The sequence below is a fragment of the Pristis pectinata genome, chromosome 26 (genome assembly GCF_009764475.1).
Source record: "Pristis pectinata isolate sPriPec2 chromosome 26, sPriPec2.1.pri, whole genome shotgun sequence".
Lineage (NCBI taxonomy): Eukaryota > Metazoa > Chordata > Chondrichthyes > Rhinopristiformes > Pristidae > Pristis > Pristis pectinata.
The window spans coordinates 24041624-24064384 of NC_067430.1; the positions used below are offsets into that span (position 1 = coordinate 24041624).

Sequence of the window (22761 nt, forward strand, 5' to 3'; positions counted from 1 at the left end):
TGGTCCTGGACTCACCCACCAAGGGTAACAGCCTAGCCACATCTACTCTATCCTTTCCTATCAATATTTTAAATGTCGCTATGAGGTCCCCTCTCATTCTTCTGTACTCCAGTGAGTACAGTCCAAGAGCCGACAAACGCTCCTCATACGTAAGCCCTTTCATTCCTGGAATCATCCTCGTAAACCTCCTCTGAACCCTCTCCAACGTCAGCACATCCTTCCTAAGATGTGGGGCCCAAAACTGCGCACAATATTCCAAATGAGGCCTCACTAGTGCCCCGTAGAGCCTCATCAACACTTCCTTACTTTCATACACTATACCTCTCGAAATGAATGCCAACATAGCATTCGCTTTCTTTACCATCGATCCGACCTGGTGGTTAACCTTTAAGGTATCCTGCACGAGTACCCCCAAGTCCTTTTGTACTTCCGTATTTTGAATTTTCTCTCCTCCTAGATAATAATTTGCCCATTTATTTCTGCTTCCAAAGTGTACAACTGCACATTTCTCAACATTGAATCTCATCTGCCATTTCCTTGCCCATTCTCCTAAACTGTCTAGGTCCCTCTGCAACCTTCCTATCTCTTCAATACTCCCTACTCCTCCACCTATCTTGGTGTCATCCGCAAACTTAGCCACAAAACCATTTATTCCATTATCCAAATCGTTAATGTACAAGGTAAAAAGGAGCGGTCCCAACACCGACCCCTGCGGCACACCACTAGTAACCGGTAACCAACCAGAACGAGATCCTTTTATTTCCACTCTCTGCTTCCTGCCAACCAGCCAATGCTCCACCCATTCTGTTATCCTACCCGTAATTCCATGACCTCTCATCTTATTAATCAGTCTCTTGTGAGGCACCTTATCAAAGGCCTTTTGAAAGTCTAAATGCACAACATCTACCGCCTCTCCCTTATCCACCCTACCTGTGATTTCTTCAAAAAAAACTCCAATAGGTTGGTCAGGCAGGATCTTCCCTTCACAAAACCATGTTGGCTGGGACCTATCTTGCCTTGCGCCTCTAGGTATTCCGTAACCCCATCCTTGAGGATAGATTCCAATAATTTTCCCACCACTGACGTCAGACTAATAGGTCTGTAATTTCCTTTATGCTGCCTCCCACCTTTCTTATACAACAGAACTACATTTGCGACCCTCCAGTCCTCTGGAACCATGCCGGAATCTATCGATTTCTGGAAAATTATCACCAATGCCTCCACTATCTCTAAAGCCACCTCCTTCAGAAACCGGGGATGCACCTCATCTGGTCTGGGAGACTTATCAGTCTTTAGCCCATTTAGTTTTCCTAGCACCTTCTCCCTAGTAATCTTAACTGAATTCAGTTCCATTTTGAGAGACTCCTGACTAATCGGCACATTGCTGATGTCCTCCACGGTGAAGACCAATGCAAAATATTCATTCAATTCCTCTGCCATCTCTCTATCGTCCATTATAATAGCTCCTGCACCATTATTAATTAGTCCTATATCAACCCCGTCTCTCTTTTACTCCTTATGTATTTAAAAAAACTCTTAGTATCCTCTCGAATGTTATCCGCCAACTTCCTTTCATAATTCATCTTTTCTTTCCTAATGACCTTCTTAGTTTCTCTCTGCAGGTTTTTAAAAGCTTCCCAGTCTTCTGTTTTCCCACTAATTTTTGCTTCTTCGTACGCTGCCCCTTTTGCTTTTATTTTAGCCTTCACCTCTCTCGTTATTCACATTTGTGCCTTTTTTCCATTCAAAACCTTTTTTCTTGGAATATATCTATCCTGCATTTTCCTTATTTCCTGTAGAAATTCCTTCCATTTCTTCTCTGCCGTCCCTCCAGCCAGCTTACTCTTCCAATCAATTAGGGCCAACTCCTCTCTCATACCACTGTAATTTCCTTTGTTCCACTGAAATATTGATACACCAGTTATCAGCTTCTCCTTCTCAAACTTGAAACTGAACTCAATCATATTGTGATCACTGGTTCTTTTACCTTTAGTTCCCTAATCACCTCCAGTTCATTACACAGCACCCAATCCAAAACAGCCGATCCCCTGGTGGGCTCTTCAACAAGTTGCTCTAGAAAAACATCCCTTAGACATTCCACAAACTCACTCTCCTGAGTACTACCGCCATTCTGGATTTCCCAGTCTACCTTCATGTTAAAATCCCCCATAATTATCTTCACATTGTCACCCTGGCATGTTTTTTCTATCTCAAACTGCAACTTATCGTCCACTTTCTGACTGCTATTAGGGGGCCTATATATGACTGCTACTATTGTCCTTTTACCCTTGCTATTTCTTAGCTCCACCCACAAGGATTCCACCTCCTCTGACCCAATATCCTTCCTTTCTATTGATTTTATATCACTACTAACCATCATGGCCACACCTCCCCCTCTGCCTACCCGCCTATCCTTCCTATGCACTGTGTACCCCTGGACATTCAGTTCCCAATCACATCCATTATAAAGCCATGACTCGGTGATTGCCACAATGTCGTATTTATTAACCTGTAGTTGTGCCACTAGGTCATCTACTTTATTCCTAATGCTACGTGCATTTAAATATAGTACGTTTAGTCCGGTATCTGCTATGAATTTTGTTGTACTTCTATTGTTCAGCAGATTATCCTGGCTTTCCACCTGTCTATCCTTCTTACCATCTTCACTACATACTACCTTAGACATGTTCCTATATACCTCATCCCCTATCCTAACGTTCTGTATCCTAACATCCTGACTTGTTGTACTTCTATTATTCAGCAAATTATCCTGACTTCTCACCTGTCTGTCCTTCTTGCCATCCTCATTGGACTTGTTTCTATAAACTTCCTCCCTTACCTTATCATCTTGTAACCTAACATCCTGGTTTCCATCCCCCCTGCCAGATCAGTTTAAACCCTCCCCTACAACTAAATTAAACATTCCCGCCAAGATATTGGAACCTTTGGAGTTTAGGTGCAACCCATCCTTAGCGAATAGGTCATGCCTCCCCCAAAAAAGGTCCCAATTATCCAAAAATCTGAAGCCCTGCCCCCTGCACCAGTCACTCAGCCACGCATTCATCTGCCAGAGCTTTCTATTCTTCCTATCATTGACACGTGGCACAGGTAGTAATCCTGAGATTACTACCCTTGAGGTCCTACTTCTCAACCTTCTCCCTAATGCCTTGTATTCCTCCTTCAGGACCTCTTTTTTTCTACCTATGTCATTGGTACCTACATGTACCAAGACTTCTGGCTGCTCACCCTCTCCCCTCAGAATATTCTGGACCCGGTCCGTGATATCCCGTACCCTGGCACCAGGGAGGCAACACACCATCCGAGACTCATTGTCGGTATCGCAGAATCTGCTATCTGTACCCCTTACTATAGAATCCCCAATAACCACTGCATTTCGCTTCCTCCACTGGACCACAGTACCAGGCACGGTGCCAAGGTCCCGGTTGCTGAGGTCTTCCTCTATCAGGTCATCCTCTCCAACCGAATCTAAAATGAGATATCGGTTTTTGAGGGGGACCGCCACAGAGGTGCTGTCTACAAACTCTTTATAACTCCTGTCTATTTCCTGCTCGCTCTCCCTAACCAACCGAAGGTCATCGAGCTGCAGCTCCAGACTCTCAACCCGTTCCTTGAGGAGCTGCATCTCGGTGCACTTTGCGCAGATGTAGTTATCGGGGAGTCTGGTAGTCTCCCAGGGTCCCCACATCTGACACTCCAAACATAAGACCAATCCCAGATGCATATTGCTGAATATCACTGAGTTCAACAAATAAACTAATAACTTACCCCCTCTCTATTAGTCTCGTCTCTCACCCGCTCTCGCCGAAGCCCGTTGAGCCAAAGCCCAACCCACTCTGCTCCCCCTCACTCAGCTGCCCGCTCCGACGCTGCCTGCTGGATATGATGGTCTGCTATTTAAATCGCCCGCGCGCTTCCGAGTGACGTCACGTGCCTGCGCAGTCACTCGCCGCTATCCCGAATGCGAGAAAGAAAAAGAAACTCGCTCCTCGTCAATTTCCGGCACTCTCCGCTCTCTGGTCACTGGAACGAAAACTGGCAATTTTACTATGGTCGATGTTGTTCAGCATTTTCACTATAAGCACTATTGTTCAGCAATATTACTGTAACAGGTTTATTCATCTATTCCATACTACACATCTTGGGAGGAGTATATTCTCCTTTTCTGCCCCTGCAGAAAGTTACTCACCTGCAACCTGCTCACTGATGCTCAGTTTGGGCTCACCTTGGACCAGTCAAAGTGCTACCTGGCATTACTTACTCTTCTGTAACCTGCTCACTGACACCAGTTAACTGCAAACACGGGCAAAAGAGCTGAACTGCAGAGATGAGGTGAAAATGACAGCTGTTGTGTTCAAGGTAGTACATGACCCGGTGTGGCATCAGGGCCCCAGTAAATTTTGTGGAAGGGAATCAAAGGGAAAGCTCTGGACAAGCTGGAGTCAGACCTAACACAAAGGAAAATGGTTATGGGTGGTGAGGTCAACAATCTCTGCCCCAGATCAGCGGTGCAGGACTATTTCAGCATCATGCCCTGGGCTCAATCAGTTCCGTCAGCATTGTGGCTTTCAGGGCAGCTCAGAGGCTAGGTATTCTGTGGAGGGTGACATTCATCCATCCAGATAGTTTCCACCATCCCCAGGACAAAGTTCAAGAGTGTGACCGAATACTCTCCACCTGCGAGTTGAGTGTCCAACAACGCTCGAAGCTCACCACTCAGCAAGTCTGTCTGATTGGCAGCTCATCCACCAATTTCAGTGTTAATGCACCTCACTACTGAAGCATTACTGCTGTGATATGCAGCATCCACAAGAAACATTGTCAAAGATGCCTTGCCAAGTTGCTGCAATGTTACCCTTTCTTACACTTATAAAGAGGGACAGAGGCACAGGTTTCAGCCAGCCTATGGTGCCTACATCAACCATGTAAAAAGCTCCTGATACTGACTTCCTAATTGCTGATTTACTTAATTGATCTCATATACCCCAGATGTCAGCTGCCCGGGTAGGATTTGATTACAGGGCTCTACAGGTCACTGTCAGCCCAGTAACATAACTATGATCTTAACAAGGAGAGGTGAGATTGAAAGTATTTTAATACAAAAATAGCAATTCAGAACTTGGTGTTATTGGACTGAAACAAGTGGAGATTGTTATCTGGGTATGCTGGTGAACTCGGATCCGGCCACTGAAGTTTCGATGAGGCAAAGTTTAGTGAATGTGAAAACAATACTGTACACAATGAAACAGCACTGGAACTAACCTTATTTCCACAAATTGACTTTACAAAACTTTCAGTCTCAGGTTTCAGGTTCACTAATCAGTCTGTGGGTGTCTTCAGCTCAAGGCCTGTCCATCAGAAGCACTGCAAATAAATCCCTACCCTTCACTTCCAATGGTTATTTGGTCCATAACGTCCACCACGTTCAACATGATGCAACCATCAGATACATCTTCCCCTCCCCTTTCAGCATTCCAAAGGGGCTGAATTCTCCACAACTCCCTGCTTCACTCTCCCATCTCCACCAACTCTCACTTCTCCTCCTGACACTTTCCCTGCAACTGTGGGAGATGCAACACCTCTTCCTTTCCCATCATTTGGAGACACAGACTATCTTCCAAGTGAAACAGCAATTCACTTGCATTTCTAATTTAGTGCATTCATTGCTCATGATGTGTTCTCCACCACACCGGAGAAACTGAAGACAAATGGGATGACGACTTTGCAGGACATCATGTCAGTCTGCAAGTTTTCAGTCACCTGTCACTTTAATTCTCTATCCCACTCCCACTCTGACTTCTTTCACTCTGCTCCACCAAAGCCCAACATAAGCTTGATGAACAGAATCTCACCTTCTGACGAGGCACTTTACAGCCCTCGGCTCTCAACACTGAAATCAGCAATTTCAGATATCCTACCTTTCCAGTTTATATCAGAACTGGCCAGCTGCATTGCTACCAATTTGACGTGCCTGACTTGCTAGGTATTTCCAGCAAGTTCTACCTCACAGTTGCAGCAGTGAATTTCCTCAATTCTCTGCCATTACTCATCTCCACATCTCCAGAAGGTTCATCACCCTCCTTCAGCCAGTAACACCACGTGCATCACAGTCCCCACCCTATCACAGAGACTGCCTTGTTCTCTGCTCCCCCTCTCCAATCTCACACATGCCGGCTTATTTTAAAAACCTCTCTGGTTCTGATGGTCATCAATCTGAAACATTAACTTTGAACTGCTCTGGCAGCATCTGTGCAGAGAGAAACAGTGTTTCCAGCATCTCATTCCAAATCCCCGTCCTCCTCTGTGGGCTCTGCCCAGTGTGTGAGTCGAGATGCACACAGGTCCCTGTCGAGGAACAGGGAGTGATGGGGTGGGATAGACCACAGCACAGGAATAGGCCCTTCAGCCCACAATGTCTGTGCCAAGCATGATATCAAATTAAACTAATGCCCTCTGCCTGCACATGATCCATATCCCTCCATATTCATGTGCCTGTGTAAAAGCCACTATCGTATCTGCTTCCACTGCCACCCCTGGCAGTGCAATCAGGCACCAACCACTCTGTGTAAAAAAAACTTGCCCTGCACATCCCCTTCTAACCCTAACCACCCCCACACAACCTTAAAGCTGTGTTCTCTGGAATTCGACACTTCTACTCTGGGAAAAAGATTCTGTCTCCCCTATCCATGCCGCTCAGAGTTTTATAAATTTCTATCAGGTCTCCCCTCAGCCTCCGATGCTCCAGACAAAACAATCCTAGTTTGTATAACCTCTCCTTACAGCTCATGCCCTAAAGTGTGGTGACTCTTTGCAAGATTGATCCATTCCACCAATTTTAATCACTCTATGCTTTAAAACCTAAATTCTATGACCTTAAGAATCACTAACAATCTTTTCAATCTGCTTACATGTATGGTGATCTTCCGACCTCCTGGAGTGACTGATTTACCGTCCTAAGTCCCAGACCCGAATGGGCCTGACCAACGAGGCCAAGGACGGTCCCGTCCACGTGGAAGCCTGACCAGAGGCCTAACTCCATGAAGCCCCCGACAACGAGACCCAACTCCTGGTCCCCACTGGAGCACCTGATGCCAAGGCCCGAGTAGAGCACCCAACATCGAGAGCCAACATTGAGGCCCAACTGAGATGAAGGCCTGACCCTCGGGAACGCGCAACGCCGAGTCCAAACGCATCTGAAGACCCGATTCGCGGGAGCACCAGAGGCCGAGTCCTGAGACTCAACCCAACTGAAGGTCTGACCCGTGGGAGCGCCTGTTGTCAAGGCCCCACTGAATGCTTCCACTTACCTTCTGCTTCAGCTCCCTCCGCACCAGGACCCCTGGGCCCAACCAGAAGCAGTCACTCACTCAGGACACATGGTCAGAGAGCTGGACTGCAGGCGAGATTGAAACAGCACAGTTTCTAGTACACCCTCCCCAGCACACTCCTGGCAATCGTCCAGGCCACTGAAGATAAAATGTATGAACTTAAAGCTGGACTTATCTGTCAAAGGGAACTGAGAGACTGGTGTTTGCTGTCTTACAGACATGGCTCACATGGCTTCACCTTACTGTGCCATACAGCTCAAGGGCTTCTCAATTCACCAGATAGACTGTATGGTGTCCTCGGGCAAAGTAAGTGGTGGAGGTGTCTACTTCCTAATCAAGTCCTCATGGTGATCGGATGTGATGGTCAATGAGTTCCTGCTCATCAGACCTGGAATATCTAACGGTGAAGTGCCACAGGAATTCACTTTGGCTAACCTGACGGCAGTCTACATCTACATCTACCCCAGACGGATGTGAAGCCTGCACTCAATGAACTATACTCCATGATCAACAGCCCTGAGACAATATACCGAGGCCTTGTTTATCATAGCTGGTGACTTCAACCAGCCAACTTCAAGAGTATGCCACCAAAATACTACCAGCACATCTCCTGTCCCAGCAGGGGCCCAAACACTCTCGCCCATTGCAACAAAACCATTAAAGACACCTACCAATCCATTCCTGCCTGCACATTGGTAAAACAGACATGAGGCTGTGCTCCTTCTCCGTGTACAGACAGAAACTAAAATATGAGGATCCAGTACAGACAGTCATACAGCGAGATCAATCCAGGTGTTTCCCAACTGGAAACCATGGATGAACCGAGAGATCCACACCCGACTAAAGTTCAGGTCTGTGGCGTTCAAATTGGGTGACCCTGAGCAAGACTGGACTTCGAGGTACAACCTTCATAAAGCTATCAGAGATGCCAAGACACAATACCAGTCCAAAATAAGAGTCCCAGCCCAGCTGTCAGTTGTGGCAAGGGTTGAATGCTGTAACGGGCTACAAAACGAAGTCGGGCACTGTCGCTGACAACACATCCGTTCCCAATGAGCTTAGTGCATCCTATGCATGTTTTGAACAGAAGGGCAATGAAATGACACCACCTGCCCCGACAGCCTCCAACGCCCCTGGACTCACAGTCACCATAGCAGGCGTCAGATCGTCCTTCTGGAGAGTGAATCCACAGGAAGCGTCTGGCCTGGATGCAGTTTCCGCTGTGTCCTCAGATCCTGTGTGGATCAGCTGGCATGAGTATTTGCAGACATTTTTAACCTTTTCTTTTTACCCTCTCCAAAGCCTCCACATCCTTCCTGTAATGGGGTGACCAGAACTGCACACAAGTGCAGCCCAATCAAAGTTCCGTAAAACTGCAACATGACTTCCTGACTCTGATACTCTACACCCCGAGCAATGAAGGCAAACATGCCGGACACCTTCTTTACCATTCTATCTGCTTGCATTGCCACTTTCAGGGAGACATGGACTTGGATCCCAAGATCCCTCCGTACCTCAATGCTGTTCAGGGTCCTGTCATTAACTGTGTACCTTTCCCTTACATTTGACCTCCCAAACCTCACACTTGCCTGGATAGGAAGGGGAAAATTGGCAAGAAGCAAAGGGGCAGTGCAGGTGGTGATGGGACCACATGCAATTCCAGCACTGTGGGTGTCAAAAGGTGTTTCTGACTTACAGTCACTTTGGGATATGGAGAGTTCTAGAACTCTTTGATGAACCAGAGTTGTAGAGTTAAAAAGAAAAGTTCTGCTCAGAGGAAAATTATCAGGGGCAACTTCTGTCGTCCAGATTTTCTGTGGTCCTATATCAGTTAGGTCACAAGGGTGCCTGCTAGAGAGTTTCAACCTGTCCAAAAATTAGAACCTCACACACACACATTTCCACCCCTGCAGTTGCCGGTGTTAGAAGCAAAGGCTTTTCATTTTTAATTGGCCTGCAGGACCACGTACACCAAATTATAAATAAAAACACATGTGGGCAGATAAATGAATTGAAAAGGGTTGAGATGACCTCAAGTCCACAGATCCCTGAATGCAGTAGGAGAGGTGTATAAGATGGTTACGGCATACAGGATACTTACCCTCACTGAGTTAGAATGTCTCAATAGTTGTTTTATGATAGCAAAGTAAGTACATAAACATTTCCATCTAAATAAAGGCAATACAGCACATTTACAGTATACATTACACAAGAGAAATAAAGGACGGCAGATGCTGGAATCTAGATGAAAAACACTGATGCTGGAGGAACGCAGCAGGCCAGGCAGCATCCGTGGAAAAAAGCAGACAGTTAACATTTCCGGTCAGGACCCTTCTTCGGACTGAAGATCGGAAAAGGGGAAGCCCAATATATAGGAGGTAAAAGCAGAGCAGTGATAAGCGGACAAAAGAGGGGAGGCTGGGTGGGCACAAGGTTGTGATTGGTAGATGCAGGTAAGAGATAGTGATAGGCAGGTGTGGGGGAGGAGGAGAGAGCAGATCCACCGGCGGATGGGTCAAAGGAGAGAAAGGAAAAAAAGCGGGTAGAGAAAAGAGAGGTAGGCTAGGAAAGGGAAGAGAAGCATGGTGGGCGGGGTGGGGGTGGTGGTGGTGTTTTGGGGAAGTGGGGGGTCAGGATTACTTAAAGTGGGAGAATTCAATGTTCATTTGAATTACCTTGTGCCCACCCCACCTCCCCTCTTTTGTCCACCTGTCACTGCTCTGCTTTTCCCTCCTATATATTGGGCTTCCCCTTTTCCTACCTTCAGTCCTGACGAAGGGTCCTGACCCGAAACATTGACCGCCTGCTTTTCTCCACGGATGCTGCCTGGTCTATACATGTACACATATACATTGTTAAATCTCAATGTTAAATTTCTTAACTATACATGAAAATGTGCAAGCTGTGGCCTTTCAAAAGGCAAGTTGGTCCAGTTGGCAAAGTTGAGGTGAAGTGGAGATTGTACAGGAGCTCTCACTGCCTCCCATCACTTGTTGGTTGGTCTCAGCTTTCCTGAAATTAATTTGCCAGCCTCAATCTCCAGAGGTCCCAACTTATCTTAGTCACCTTCTTCCTTTTAAAAATTTATTTAAAAATTCTTCTATAAAAATCTGTACAAGTTTTCTCGCAAAATCAATTTTCTCCTTTCATACGAGTTCTTTAGTGTTTCGTTGCTGGTTATCTGAAGGATGATTATTTGAAGATACCAGATGGAAGATCTGGGCCACGTTCAATGACAGAATGGCAAAGTCTGAACTTTTCAACATTGGATGAAAAGATTTGAGGTGGCTTGAAGGCTGCATTTCAGGGTATTCTTGGTTACCTTCAAATAAATGTCATATGTCAGACACTGCGAATATTCTGAAGAGTTATGTCAAACTGTGGATTCATAAATTAAGCTATAAATAAATAGTGCATTGAAGGAAAATCAAAAAACTACAGATGCTGGAAATCTGCAACAAAAAACAGAAAATACTAGAAACACTCAGCAAATAAGCAGCATCTTTGCAAAGGGATGTAAAGTTGACATTTCAGGTTGAAGGCCATTTGTCAGAACAGATCTGATACAGGGTTTTCAATACGACTCATTAACTCTGTTTCTCTTTCCACAGAGGTTGTTTACCTGAAGAGTTTTTCTGTTTTATTGGTGTATTGAAGGCCAGCCAATTTCACTAATGTCAACTCCAATGAACTTCTGTCTGCATTGTTTTTGACAGTTCTTCTTCTGGTTGTCCCATGAATTTGGTGCATGTGGATTATGTTGATGAGTCACGGACACATTACATCCGAGTAAGGAGGACAGATTCTAAGCAAGAGATAATGGAATACGGCTATCCAACAAAATTAACGAGAGTATTAAGTTGAAAGAGAAATCATACAAGGAAACAAAAGTTACTTATAGACCTGAAGATTGGGATAAATACAGAATCCAACAAAGGAGGATATTACAGATAACAGAAAATAAACTGAGGACAAACTAATAAGGAATAATAACAAGAGTTATTCAAAGTATATAAAAGAGAGTGGTCCATGTGAATATAGAAAATGAGGTTGGGAAAATAGTTATGGGCAGCAAGGAAATGGCAAAGCAGTTAAATAGATATTTGGCTTTGTGACATGTTAAATGCTGTAAAATAGCAAATACTATGAAAATTCCATTAATATTGAATAATGCTTGGGAGGATTTAAATATCATCGCCATCACGGAGATATAGTACCAGGCAAACTAATGGGCCTGAAACTAAGAAGTCCCTGACGACCTGTATCTAGGGTGCTAAATGAAGTGGCCATTTCTGTAGTGGATGCATTGCTTGCAATCTGCCACAAGTCCTTATGTTCTGGAGAAGAACCAGAGGACTGGAGAACTGCCAATGCAACAGCCAGTTCAACAGAAAGGGAGAGAAAAGCAGGTAGCTGGATGTGGATAAACCTCATCTGTTGTTGGAAAAAATGGCAGAATTGATGAATTAAGGATGTAATAACAGCACAGTGGAAAAACCATAATTTAATCAAGCAAAGTCAGCATAGTTCCATGAAGGGGAAATAATTTCTGACAAATTTATTTAGGATTATTGAGGAACTCTCAATGAGGGAGCATGGAGCAGAAGCAGAAGATGTGTTGAATTTGGACTTCAAGGATGCATTCAACAAGGTGCCTTATGAAAAGTTTAGCAACAAGATAAAACCCAATGTGTTGGAGGCAAGGTAATGGCATGGATGGAGGACTGTTAACAGGCAGGAAGCAACCAGTGGGGAGAAGGGGGTCACTTTCAGGTTGGCAACCTGTGACAAGTGGGGCACCACCATGGTCAGGGCTGGGACCACAACTGCTTATGACATATATTAGGGACATGGAGAAAAGAGCTGAATATACAGTAACCAAATTGGCAAAGAACTAAAAATAGATAGGAGGCAAGTTGTGATGAGGATACAAAAGTTTACAGAGAGGTATTGACAGGTTAAGTGAACGGGTGAAAAGTTGGCAATGGAGTCGAATTGGGAAAATGTGAAGTTGTTCATTTTGGAAGTTGGAAGAAAAGAAAAGGGTATTATCTAAATGAAGAGAGACTGCAGAAAGTTGCAGCATAAAGGGATTCAGGGATCCTTGTGCAGAAAACACTGTAAACCAGCATGCAAGTGCAGCTGGTAATAAGGAAAGCTCATGAAATGATGGCCCTTATTCCAAGGGTTAGAATGTAAATGCAGGGGGATCTTTTTGTAAATGTACAAGGCACTAGTCAGAGTGCATCTAGAATCCTATGAAGTTTTGGTCCTTCTCTTTAAGAAAAGATATAATTTTACTGGAGGCACTTCAAAGAAGATTCACTTGTTTGAATCCAGGTATGGAGGAATGGTCCTATTGGGAAAGGTTAAACAGATTGGGACTCGGCTTGCTAGAGTTGAGCAGACTGACAGGCAATCTAACTGAAACGTAACATCAGGGAGAAACAGGGCAAATTCGAACAGGATGATTCCTCTCACATGAGAGTCCAGAACCAGAAGGCATGGTCTCAGAGAAGAGGGAGCCCATTTGACACTAAGATGAAGAAGTGTTTCTTCTTCCAGTGAGTCTTCGGAACTGCTTGCCAAAGAGAGCTGTGGGAGCAGAGATCTTGGGTACTTTCAAGATTGAGAGAGATAGATTTCCAATCAGTACAGAAATCAAGGATTGAGGAAAGGCAGGAAAAAAGACTTGAGGAACGTTGGATCAGTCATGATCCTACTGAAGGAGCAGAATGGCCTCCTGTTCCTCCTTCTGATAGTCTTCATCAAAATAGAATCCAGAGAGATCTCCTATTCCAGCTGTCTACATCATTTTTGCTGTGGGATAAACTGATTTCTGATGAACTTTGGCTCCCTTTTCCTGAATCAGAAGGTATACACATAAGTGACACAATACAGTTCCCAGTGACTTTTATGAAATGATAATACAGACTAGGAGATTGAAAACCAACATAGCCCGACATTATAAATGATTTAGAAGTGAACGTGAACTGATTTACACGTGCTGATTAGTAAGAAGCAATGGAAAGCTCCGTTAAGACCGTTAAGCTATTGGTCATGTGACATTCACACGTACAACGCCTGGTAATTCTTGGTAATTAGCAGTAACTTTTATAGATCAATACCCAGGGGCAAAGATAACAAGAGAACAGAAGAGAACCTCCACACTTCCATGCAGAGGTCTAGAAATAGAACATATATATAATTAAATGAAGCTGGAGAAAAATGATAATGCAGGCATGCACGATTAATGAAACATGCAAAAATGCTCGGTTTAAAATGGATAGATTTTAGCAAAACCTTTGAAGTACCTAAGTAAATGCCATGGTTCCCAGAAAGAGCAGCAGATTGGATTCAAAACTAACTCAGTGGCAGTAAGCAAAGGGTAATGATTGACACATGGTCATGTTTCTGAAAGGCCATTTTCGATAGGCTTCCACAGGACTTGGGGGGCATTTTAAGGAAATTTGCAAATGATAGAAAAATTAACTCTAGGTTAACAGTGAGGAAGAAAGCTTCAGAATGCGAGAGGATATTGTATGATTTGGTTAGTTGTTGCCTTTCCTATCTCTGCTTCTCATAATCTTAAACTTCTGTCAGGTCTCTCCTCAGCCTCCACCACTCTAGAGAAAACAACCTCTCCCCATAGCACATGCTCTCTCATTCAGGCAGCATCCTGGTAAACCTCTTCTGCAACCTCTCCAAAGCCTTCACATCCTTCCTATAATGGGGTGACCAGAATTGAATGCAATACTCCAGATGTGGCCTAACCAGAGTTTTATGAAGCTGCAACATAACTTCCTGACTCTTGAACTCTGTGGCTCAACTAATCAAGACGAGCATGCCATAAGGCTTCTTTACCACCCTATCAACCTCTGCAGCCACTTTCAGGGAGCCATGGACTTGGACCCCAAGATCCTTCTGTACATCAACGCTGTTAAGGGTCTCTGTACTGTCCCTTTACATTTGATCTCCCAAAGCGTAACACCTCACACTTGGCTGGATTGAACTCCATCTGCCTTTTCTCTGCCCATATCTGCAGTTGATTATATCCTAGTGTATCCTTTGGCAATCTTTTACACTACCCACAATGCCACCAATCTTTGTATCGTCTGTGAACTTACTAACCCAACCATCCATGTTTTTATCTGAGTCAATTGTATGTATCACAAACAGCAGAGGTCCCTGTAGGGATCCCTGTGGAACAACACTAGTCACAGACCACCAGGCTTAAGGACAGTTTCTACTCCAAGACTATTGAACTGTTCCCTTATACGATGAGATGGACTCTGACCTCGTGATCTACCTTGTTGTGACCTTGCACCTTATTGCACTGCACTTTCTCTGTAGCTGTGACACTTGACTCTGTACTGTTATTGTTGTTAGCTGTACTACCTCAATGCACTCTGTGCTAACTCAATGTAACTGCACTGTGTAATGAATTAACCTGTACAATCAGTATACAAGACAAGTTTTTTTGGTACAAGTGACAATAGTAAATCAATACCAATACCTTGCATGAGACTCTTCCCCATTTCAGATCATGGTACTTTGTTCTTCTGCAGTGCCAACCTACAAAGAAAAACAAGTAATTAAACTTGCTGCTTTAGAAAATCACATTTTGAAACTGGTGATTTATTTGTGTATGGTGTGATCAGTCCTGATGCAGGGTTTTGACCAGAAACATTGACAATGCCTTTCCCTACTGAGGATTTGCAGTATTTTCTGTTTATATTTCAGATTTCCAGCAGCTACAGATTTTTTAAAAAATTAAGGCTTAGATTTAAGGGGGTGGGGGAGGGGAGGTGGAGCGGGAAGTGGGGGGGGGGGGGGGGGGGGGAGGGAGGGACTGACCAACTGAGAAGGGACTTCTTTCTTCATTATTGCACAGTAGAGCAGTGGGAATGACATCCAGGGCAGTAGTTTGCTCCTCTTGCGTGATGTGGGAAGGCAGAGAGACCTCCAGTGTCCCTGACGACATCTGTGAGAGGTGCATCTGGCTGCAGCTCCTTTCAGACCATGTAAAGGAACTGGAGCTGGATGACCTTCGGATCATTTGGGAGACTGAGGTCTGATAGACAGGACTTACAGGGAAGCAGTCGCACCTAAGCTGCAGGAGGCAGGTAGCTGGGTGACTGTCAGGAGTGCAAAAAGGAACAGGCAGTCAGTGCAGGGTACCCCTGTGGCCATTCCCCTCAATAACAAGTATATCCTTTTCCAATGACCTACCAGGGAAAGCCAGAGTGGTCAGGTCTCGGGCACTGAGTCTGACTCTGACTCAGCAGGGAAGTGGGGAGAACAGGCAAGCAGTAGTAATAGGGCATCCATTGGTCAGGGGAGCAGACAGGAGGCTCTGTGGACAAGAATGAGACTCTCGGATGGTATGTTGCCTCCTGGGTGCCAGGGTCAGATGTCTTGGATTGAGTCCATAGCGTTCCTAAGGGGGAGGTAAGCAGCCAGAGGTTGTGGTACACATTGCTACCAATGGTATAGGCAGAAAAATGATGAGGTCCTGCAAAGTGAGTTCAGGGAGTTAGGTGCCAAGTTAAAAGACAGGACCTCCAGGGTGGTGATCTCAGGAATGCTACCCGTGCCATGTGTGAGTGAGGCAAGAAATAGGAAGACAGTGCAGTTTAACACATGGCTAAGCAGATGGTGCAGGAGGGAGGGCTTCAGATTTTTAGATCATTGGGCTCTCCTCCAGGGCAGGTGGGATCTGTACAAATGGGATGGTTTGCACCTGAACTGCAGGGGGATCAATAATCTTGTGGGAAGGTTTACTCGGGTGGGGGGTGGGGGGTATGGGGGGTGTTTAAACTAGAGTTGCAGGGGGATGGGAGTCACAGCGGTAGGGCAGCAAGTGGAGAGGCTGTGCCGAAAGTAGATGTTATGACCACAAGCAAAGTTGGAAACCGAAAGATTGAGCGTGGTGGGACTAATGTTCTGAGTTGTGTCTATTTCAATGCAAGGAGTATTGTAGGTGAGGCAGATGAACTTAGAACATGGATCAGCATGTGGAATTATGATGTTGTAGCCATTAGAGAGACTTGGTTGCAAGAGGGGCAGGACTGGCAACTCAATGTTCCAGGGTTCTGTTGTTTTCGACATGAGAGAGGGGGAGGTATTAAAGGGGGAGGGGTGGCATTACTTATCGGGAAAAATGTCACGGCAGTGCTCAGAGAGGACATACTGGAGGGCTCGCCGACCGAGGCAATTTGGGTGGAACTGAGGAATAAAAAAGGATGACCTCGTTAGTGGGACTATATTATAGACCTCCCAATAGTCAGCGCGATTTAGAGGAGCAAATTTGTAGACAGATAGCAGACAGTTATATGAAATATTAAGTTGTGATAGTAGGTGATTTTAACTTTCCTCATATTGACTGGCACTCCCATATACTGTGAAAGGACTGGATGGGATAGAGTTTGTCAAATGTGTTCAGGAAAGTTTCCTTAATCAATATGTAGAGGTCCCAACTAGAGAGCACAATACTGAATCTCCCCTGAGGGAATCAGACAGGGCAGGTGACAGAGGTGAGTGTTGGGGAACACTTTGGATGTAGTGATCATAATTCCACTACTTTCAAGATAATTACAGAGAAAAATAGGACTGGTCTAAGGGTTAAGATTCTAAACCGGAGGAAGGCTAATTTTGAGGGCATCAGGAGGGATTTGGCAGGTGTGCATTGGGATAGGTTGTTTTCTGGCAAAGAGAAGTTTGGCAATTGGGAGGCCTTCAGAAGTGAAATATTGAGAGTGCAGAATCTGTATGTTCCTGCTTGAATAAAAGGCAAGGCTAACAGTTTTGGGGAACCTTGGTTAGCGAGGGATATTGAGGCCCTGGTAAAGAAGAAGGAGCTGCATATCAGGTATTAGCAGTTAGGATCAAATGAGGTGCTTGAGGAGTATGAGAAATCCAAGAGAACACTTAAGAGAGAAATCAGGAGGGCTAAAAGAGGACATGACGTTGCTCCGGTAGACAAGGCGAAAGAGAATCCCAAGGGTTTCAATAGCTATATTAAGAGCAAAAGGACAGCAAGGGACAAAACTGGTCCTCTTGAAGATCAGTGTGGTCATCTATGCTTGGAATCGAAAGAGTCGGGGAAGATCTTAAATGGATTTTTTTGCATCTGTATTTACTCGAGAGACAGACATGGTCTATAGAACTGGGGAAAAAAAGTAATGAGGTCATGGACCGTATCCAGATTACAGATGAGGATGTGCTTGCTGTCTTGAGGCGAATTAGGGTGGATATCTCCCCAGGGCCTAACGAGGTGTCCCCTCGGACCTTGTGCCAGGCGAGTACGGAAATTGCAGGAGCGCTGGCAGAGATAGTTAAAACGTCCTTAGCCACGGGTGAGGTGCTGGAGGACTGGAGGATAGCTAATTTTGTTCTGTTGTTTAAGAAAGACTCTAAGAATAAGCTGGGAAGTTATAGGCTGGTGAGCCTGATGTCAGCTGTGGGTAAATTATTGGAAGGTATTCTGAGGGACAGGATACATACAGTAAGTATTTGGATAGACCAGGCCTGATTAGGGACAGTCAATATGGCTTTGTGTATGGCAGGTCATGTCTAACCAATCTTGTAGAGTTTTTCGAGGAGGTTATCAGGAAGGTTGATCAAGGGAAGGCGGTGGACATTGTCTACATGGACTTTAGCAAGGCTTTCACAAAGTCCCGCATGGGAGGCTGGTTCTGAAAGTCAAGTCGCTTGGCATTCAGGATGAAGTAGTCAATTGGATTCAACATAGGCTTAGCTGGAGAAGCCACAGAGTGGTAATAGATGGTTGTCTCTCTGACTGGAGGCCTGTGACTAGTGGTGTGCCGCAGTGATCGGTGCTGGGCCTGTTGTTGTTTATCACCTATATTAATGATTTAGATGATAATGTGGTAAACTGCATCAGCAAATTTGAGGATGGCACCAAGACTGGGGGTGTAGTGGACAGTGAGGAAGGCTATCAAAGCTTGCAAAGTGACCTGGACCAGCTGGGAAAATGGGCTGAAAAATGGCAGATGGAATTTAATGCAGACAAGTGTGAGGTGATGCACTTTGGGAGGACAAATCAGGGTAAGACTTACACAGTGAATGGTAGGGCACTGAGGTGTGCGGTAGATCAAAGGGACCTGGGAATATAGATCCATAATTTCTTGAAAGTGGCATCACAGGTAGATAGGATTGTAAAGAGAGCTTTTGGCACTTCAGCCTTCATAAATCAGGGCACTGAGTAGAGGAATTGGGATGTTATATTGGAGTTGTATAAGACCTTGGTAATGCCAAACTTGGAGTATTGTGCAGTTCTGGTCACCTACCTACAGGAAGGATATCAATAAGCTTGAAAGAGTGCAGAGAAAATTTACACAGATGTTGCTGGGACTTCAGTGATAGGGAAAGGTTGAATAGGTTAGGACTTCATTCCCCGGAGTGCCGGAGAATGAGGGGAGATCTTGTAGAGGTGTTCAAAATTATGAGGGGTATAGATAGGGTGAATGCATGTAGGCTTTTTCCCCCCGAGGTTGGGTGAGACTAGAACTAGAGGTCATAGGTTTTGGGTGAAAGGGGAGTCTGAGGGGAACTTCTTCACTCAGAGGGTGGTGCGAGTGTGGAATGAGCTGCCAGCAGAGGTGGTGGATGTGGGTTCAATTGTAACACTTAATGTTTGGACGAGAGAGATATGGAGGGCTATAATTCGGGTGCAGTAGATGGGACTAGGCAGAAAACCAGGCTAGCATGGATTAGATGGGCTGAAAGGCCTGTTACTGTGCTGTAGTGCTCTATGACTCTATTCCATCAGGCTAAGTGCACAGATATACCATGTAAGCTGATCCAGGTCAAAATCACTAGTGGAACAATGTGCAGTTTGCATTGCGTCAGAGTTAATGCTGACACTCATCATCCACTTGCTGAAAGAGTTGGGATTTGATGGATTTTCACTAACCGGGCACCCCAGACCAAAAACCACTCTCACAGCTCGGCAAGCTCAGTCAGTGAGCATGAGACTCTTAATCTCAAGGTCATGGTTTTGATCCCCACGTTTGCTGCTACTTTCTTTTTTTGGATAAGTACATGTTCAGGAGGGGTTTAGAGGGACATGGGCCAGATGCTGGCAAATGAGACTAGCTTAGGTGGACACCATGGAAGAGTCGGGCCTAAGGGCCTGTTCCCATGCTGTGTTAATTTATGACTCTACGATTATTATGGGATGGACATCAGAAGCAAAATAATACATACATGTGGACCAGGTTCATTTACCACACATGAAATAAGATTATTTATGAGATTGTAATTTGTATCTTACGTACTTAAACATTTAGCACTACAAACTGTAGGGCACTTATCAGCTGATGTTACCCTTCGACGTGCTTTGGAACCGGTGAACTTACGCATTATTTCCAGGTAAAAAGAATATGCAGAGAAAACATAATAAATTATTTGAATTAAACTCCAACCTGTTTGCATTCAGTTTTCAACGTTACCACACATGACCTTTAATGATGAACTATTATATTTTTACCTGATTCACTGCTCCATTTTGCTCACCTGCCAAAAACAAAAATGTGAGTTTATAAGTATGTTCAATTGAATTACCTCTATTTTTCATTCACTCTGCCATATTTTGACAGGAAATTAGAATGCAGATCATAGAACAGTTCAGAACAGGAACAGATCCTTCGGCCCACGACGTCTGCACTGACCAGGATGCCAATCTAAACTAATCCGATCTGCAGGCACACAGTCCATATCCCTCAATTCACTGCCTGTTCATGTGTCTGTCTAAATGCTTCTTAAAAGTTGCTATCATATCCACTTCTAACACCTCCCTTGGCAGCATGTTCCAGATACCTACCATCCTCTGTTTGAAGAAACTTGCCTCCTTTAGACTTTCCCCCTCTCACCTTAATGCAACGTCCTTTACTATCTGACATGTCCATCCTGGGAAAAAGACTCATCCCTTAGCCTCTGACACTCCAGTGAAAACAATCCGACTTAGTCCAACCTCTCCTTATGGCTAATACTCTCCAATTCAGGCAACATCGTCGTGAACCTCTTCTGCACTCTCTCCAAAGCCTCCACATTCTTCTTGTAATGTGGCAACCAAAACTGTATACAATTACTCCATATCTGGCCTAACCAAAGTTTTATACAGCTGCAATATGACTTAGCAGATTTTATACTCAATGCCCTAAATGATGAAGGCAAGTGTGCTGTACAACTTCTGAACCACTTTTCACTTTCAGTGAGCAATGGACTTGCACCCAAGATCCCACTGTACATCAATGGCTCTGTCATTAACTCTATACTTTCCCCTTGCATTTGACCTCCCAAAGTGCAACACAACACACTTGTCCAGATTAAACTCCATCTGCCACTCTCTGCCCAAATTGGAGACCTGATCGATATCATGCCATATCTTTTGACAACCTTCCTCACTATCTGCAATTATTAGGTGTTTTACAAGACAATAACATTCCAGCATAATTTAGCATCAATGATGTGTGGGAGGGATGTTTAGCCAAAGCGACCTCACCAGCCGAAGAAACATTCCTAATCACTACCTCAGTACAGCAACACTATGACCACTTTGCACTACTGTGGACTTCATTTTTTTTGTTCTAATTGAGTTCTTTCTTGTAAAAATTGTGCATAATTTATGATTTTCTTGTGAATGTTGCAGATCTGATGCTATGTGCCTGTGCTGCTGCAAGTCAGTTTTTCACTGCACCTGTGCACACATGTTCTTGTGCATCTGACAATAAACTCAACTTTGACCTTGATGTGTTCCCACCACAACTGCTACCTTTGGCTCATTTCAGCTTGATGAAAGATCCCATCATAGCCAGATGGGACCAGTTTTAAATGGAAAAGCGATGTTCCTATAACATTGACACTGGGATATGCAAAATCTCAGAGGGATTTCCACAAGGTTTGCAATCTCTGAGGTCTGATGGTAGAACTACAGCAGCAGGGCCCAACAGGCCTGAATGGGCAGTGATAAGGTTTACAAAAGGCAGAGTCCTTCAGAACCACAGGCAGGCCAGTGGATAAGGACATCTTCTCCCAAGATCTGCAAAGAAACCCAGGGGAATCTAAAGAATTCCAACCACTGTTGATTCCCAGATCCCATCCATCTACCATAATTGAAAATGCAGTTTCCAATCCCAAGCACTTCTACAACTTACCAATTCTCTAACAGCACCAATCCCCAATCCTGATCAGAACAGTAGCCCTGATTTCTGGGTCCATCTGTAGCCATCAATCCCCAATCACACATGCAACATGGTCAATCACCTGTGCATCCTTAGATGCACAATCACATTAGAAGTCCCTGACCCCATATGTATCTGCCTTTCCCCAACCATCATCTTATCTGTGTGCCCTGATCACCTATTTCATCTCCACTCCTCTGATCCTCAATGTTCTCCTTGAACCTCCATCGTATCTGCAAATTGTGATTCTCCGCTTGATTGCCTCCTAAGTGCCAGATACTGCTTCCTTAGATTTCCTGATGTGGCATCTGCAGCCAAATTTCAGCATTTACCCTCATTCCAGGTAGTGCATCTGTTCAGGTATTCGGGAAAACTCTCAGAACTTCACTGTAAATGAAACCCTGCTCTTCAGATTGGTCAGGTGTTCACCTCCATGGATTCCCTCCATGTGCTACCTGGTATGGGGCTTATGCACACCATTTCCCCTCCACCCCACTCCTTTTAAACTTGGGGCCACTTTCTCAAGATGCATCTGAAGTACAGGCCAATTTATCAGAACAGGAATGCTTTCTCAAAGAATTTACTGAGAATGATATTCCAAAAAACTTAATTGGAGTGTTGGCAAAATTACTGACACATTTGACGATGAATCACAAATATCAGCTGGATCAAAGAGGTAGCACTGTTGGAGGACCTCACAGGAGGAAGGACTCAGGGAGAAAATTCCAGAGTTTAGAGGAATGGTGGAGAGTAAATTCCAGGATGATCAGGAATGTGGAGATTCTGCAGCCTGCATGAGGTTGAGAGGAAGGGATTGGGGTTGGGGAAGGCCAGGGAAGGACTTGAAAGCAAGTATTAAGATGGGGCAGGCACGGTAGTGTCGTGGTTAGCGTAATGCTATTACAGCGCCAGCGACCCGGGTTCAATGCCTGCCGCTGTCTGTAAGGAGGTTGTACGTTCTCCCCGTGACTGTGTGAGTTTCTTCTGGGTGCTCTGGGTTTCCTCCCACGTACGGGTTAGGAAGTTGCGGTTAAGCTATGTTGGCGCTGGAAGCGTGGCGACACTTGCAGGCTGCCCCCAGAACACTCAACACAAAGGATGCATTTCACTGTGTGTTTTGATGTACATGTGACCAATAAAGATCTCTTATCTTATTTTTCTTATTTAAAAGTTGAAGTGCACTTTCAGCAGGAGCTGATGTTAATCAA

The 22761-nt window shown here is 44.8% G+C and overlaps 1 protein-coding gene across 3 annotated transcripts in view; it reads right to left on the bottom strand.

The window, feature by feature from the left end:
- Positions 1 to 10093: 10093 nt before the first annotated feature.
- The window catches only part of LOC127583299 (tumor necrosis factor receptor superfamily member 14-like), a 54913-nt gene continuing 42245 nt past the window's right edge, over positions 10094 to 22761 (bottom strand). For all 3 annotated transcript variants that reach the window (XM_052039135.1, XM_052039134.1, XM_052039133.1), the window contains 3 exons: positions 19861 to 19886; positions 14863 to 14921; positions 10094 to 10668 (listed from right to left, as the gene is read on the bottom strand). In XM_052039135.1, the coding sequence (XP_051895095.1) occupies positions 14886 to 14921; positions 19861 to 19886 (62 nt within the window). In that variant the 3' untranslated portion in view covers positions 10094 to 10668; positions 14863 to 14885. The remainder of the gene's footprint in view (positions 10669 to 14862; positions 14922 to 19860; positions 19887 to 22761) is intronic.